This window comes from Lolium perenne, chromosome 6 (genome assembly GCF_019359855.2).
Source record: "Lolium perenne isolate Kyuss_39 chromosome 6, Kyuss_2.0, whole genome shotgun sequence".
NCBI lineage: Eukaryota > Viridiplantae > Streptophyta > Magnoliopsida > Poales > Poaceae > Lolium > Lolium perenne.
The window spans coordinates 71018038-71020818 of NC_067249.2; the positions used below are offsets into that span (position 1 = coordinate 71018038).

Sequence of the window (2781 nt, forward strand, 5' to 3'; positions counted from 1 at the left end):
AAAATCGCTCTGTCGACTCTGAGCGCAATCCGAAGTCATTTAAAAGCAACATTTCGTTGCACATTTCAAGCTCTACATCCTATGGCTCGAACAGGACTGGGTGTTGAAAGATGAAGAGTGGTTCCAAATGAAGCAAAAGAACTTTGAAGATGCTATCGCACATCAAGCACGATATATCACAAACACGCTATTTTCCCAGCACAAGTCTTACCATATTGACGATCTTCAATAAAAGGTCTTACCACATCTCTCTTCGTAGTTAAGTACGACGTCCATGCGTCCCATGGCACTCAAACCCATGATTGAACACCTGGACCACGGTCATTAGCTACAAATGCATAAAGACATCGAGCTCTTTTTATTGGCTCCACTTTGCTCTCGCCTGTCCTGGATGTTATCATCATTGTAATTTCCTTTTAGCTCCTCAAGGCGTCTGTTGAAGAGCTGTTTGTACTACTGACTGTTGAGTCTTTAATATAATCTCGGGATCTTATCTTTCGGAAGGAGGAAAAACATGGCTAGTTCTAGGAGCTTAGGTGAATCAACTCAGCAGCCAGGGCAGCCCAGCCCAACAATAAATGGGGCTGGCCATGGGTGTAGGTGAGCGTGTTTATTACCACTGTACTAGCAGGGAAGGTGGTTATGCTATGCATCTACTCAGTTCACCGACAGTGCACCACTGCGGACCCCCTTCAGACTTCCGTTGCCCCTCCTCTGATTTCGCTCTTCGTCTCTATCTTCTGCTATAGTTTCTTTTTATCCCTTGGCACACGCTTGCTATACTGCTACTAGTGACCCCAGCCAGCAGCAAGCACCCATCCTCTCCCGTGTATACCTTCCATTTCCAATCATGGCCAGTGAAAACCTAGACCAAGCGCACACTCTCTCTTTCTCTCTTATGTGTGTGTGTGGGAGTGGCACTGTGCACACTATTTGACTACCTACGCATCTAACCACATTTAACACGGCAGTGCAGAAGCAAGTACAGGCTGGGCAGTTTATATTCACTCGACCCAGAGCTCTCCTCCCCCCACAACACCTTCAGAGCCTCATTCCCTCGTCTGTGACAGGCAAAGACAAATGGTGCAACCCAAGAAGAAGTTTCGTGGAGTCAGGCAGCGCCACTGGGGCTCCTGGGTCTCCGAGATCAGACACCCCCTCCTGTAAGCCCCTACTACTAGCGTTGCTTCGGTTCCTTCTAAGTTTCTGTTAAGGTCAGTGGTTTTGATCTGTCTACAGGAGTCTAAATGCATGACATATTTTGCAGTAAGAGGAGGGTGTGGCTTGGTACCTTTGAAACGGCGGAGGAGGCCGCACGGGCCTATGATGAGGCCGCCATCTTGATGAGCGGGCGGAATGCCAAGACTAACTTCCCCGTGCAGAGGAGTGGCACTGGTGATCCTGCCCCAGCTGCAGTCCGCGATGTTCGTGGTGGTGGCAGCAGCGGTGGGAGTTCCTCCTCGACGAGCAACCTATCCCAGATTCTCAGTGCCAAGCTTCGCAAGTGCTGCAAGGCGCCATCTCCGTCCCTGACTTGCCTTCGCCTCGACACCGAGAAGTCCCACATTGGTGTCTGGCAGAAGCGCGCGGGAGCCCGTGCCGACTCCAGCTGGGTCATGACCGTGGAGCTCAACAAAAGGGCGGCGCCATCCGGCGATGCAGTGGTGGTACAGTCCACCGTATCAGCAGCCACAGCATCTTCACCGGTGAGTACAATGGATGACGAGGAGAGGCTAACACTGCAGATGATCGAGGAGCTGCTGAGCAGGAGCGGTCCAGCTTCACCTTCACATGGAGAGGATGAAGGCAGCTTCGTGGTCTGAAAAAGCATGGGCGAAACAGCATAGCGAGGTCGCCGTCTGAGATCAGGATCCTGTAGGCTGGTTGGTACACAAGCAGTTCAGGTTGATTCAGTAAGATAGATATGTCTATTACTCACAAAAAATTATAAGTTTGCAATTGTGTGCAGCTATATATATGTACTTACGTTGTTATTATATACTCAGTCACAGTCAAGATGCTTTATTACACATCAATGTCAGTTATATAGTTTCTCATAAAGATAATAAATAGATTGTGGTTCTCTGTTACCTCATCCTTTCCTTCAACTTCAGACTCCAACGTGGGCTATGTAGAGAAATCTAAAAAATGTGATGAAGGTGATATTTGTGAGGAAGACCTCAGCTTTATACAACATAATCATTTCTATGGACCATGGACTCTAGAGTTTTATGTGTACAAGAAGAAAGCACCAAATATTTTTGTGTATTCATGCCAAGTCTGTATGCATTTATTGTGAGGAAATACACTTATAGGGAACATAGGACAAATCAGCAAGAATACAAGCACAAATACAATTCAGTGAGAAGAATTAGCTGCAAAAGTGCAAATCCATCGGATGACTACAACTTGGCATTGTGTCTCAGCTAACACACAATTCCATCATTTCCTTTCGAAATGGTAGAACATTCAATTCCGCACCACCAAACAGAGATATGAGAAGGACATATTTTCAGGAAGCTCCCCTCTGCCACTAATGCTGTCAGCATCATGAAATCATTACATTTTCAGCAATAGAGATGCATGAGTATGTGTTTTCTATATTTAAAACTAAATCCTAAGAAATTCACTGGAAAATCCCCCAAGCAAAGAAGTCTTAAGGGCTTGAGTGATCAAACCAATGATGGACCATAGAAAAACTATTTGAGGACAGGTGTACAAAAGACCTTGAGAGTCGTATTTCGCCTCATTCAATAATGAAATGCGATGCATAATTAAGTA

At 46.3% G+C, this 2781-nt stretch overlaps 1 protein-coding gene across 1 annotated transcript; it reads left to right on the top strand.

Annotated features, from left to right (window-relative positions):
* The first annotated feature begins 986 nt into the window (after positions 1–986).
* Positions 987–2030, top strand: LOC127307642 (ethylene-responsive transcription factor WIN1). The gene is made up of 2 exons (XM_051338384.2): positions 987–1163; positions 1268–2030. The coding sequence occupies exons 1-2, from the start codon at positions 1081–1083 to the stop codon at positions 1821–1823; spliced, it is 639 nt and encodes a 212-aa protein (XP_051194344.1). The 5' UTR covers positions 987–1080; the 3' UTR covers positions 1824–2030.
* The last annotated feature ends 751 nt before the right edge of the window (positions 2031–2781 follow it).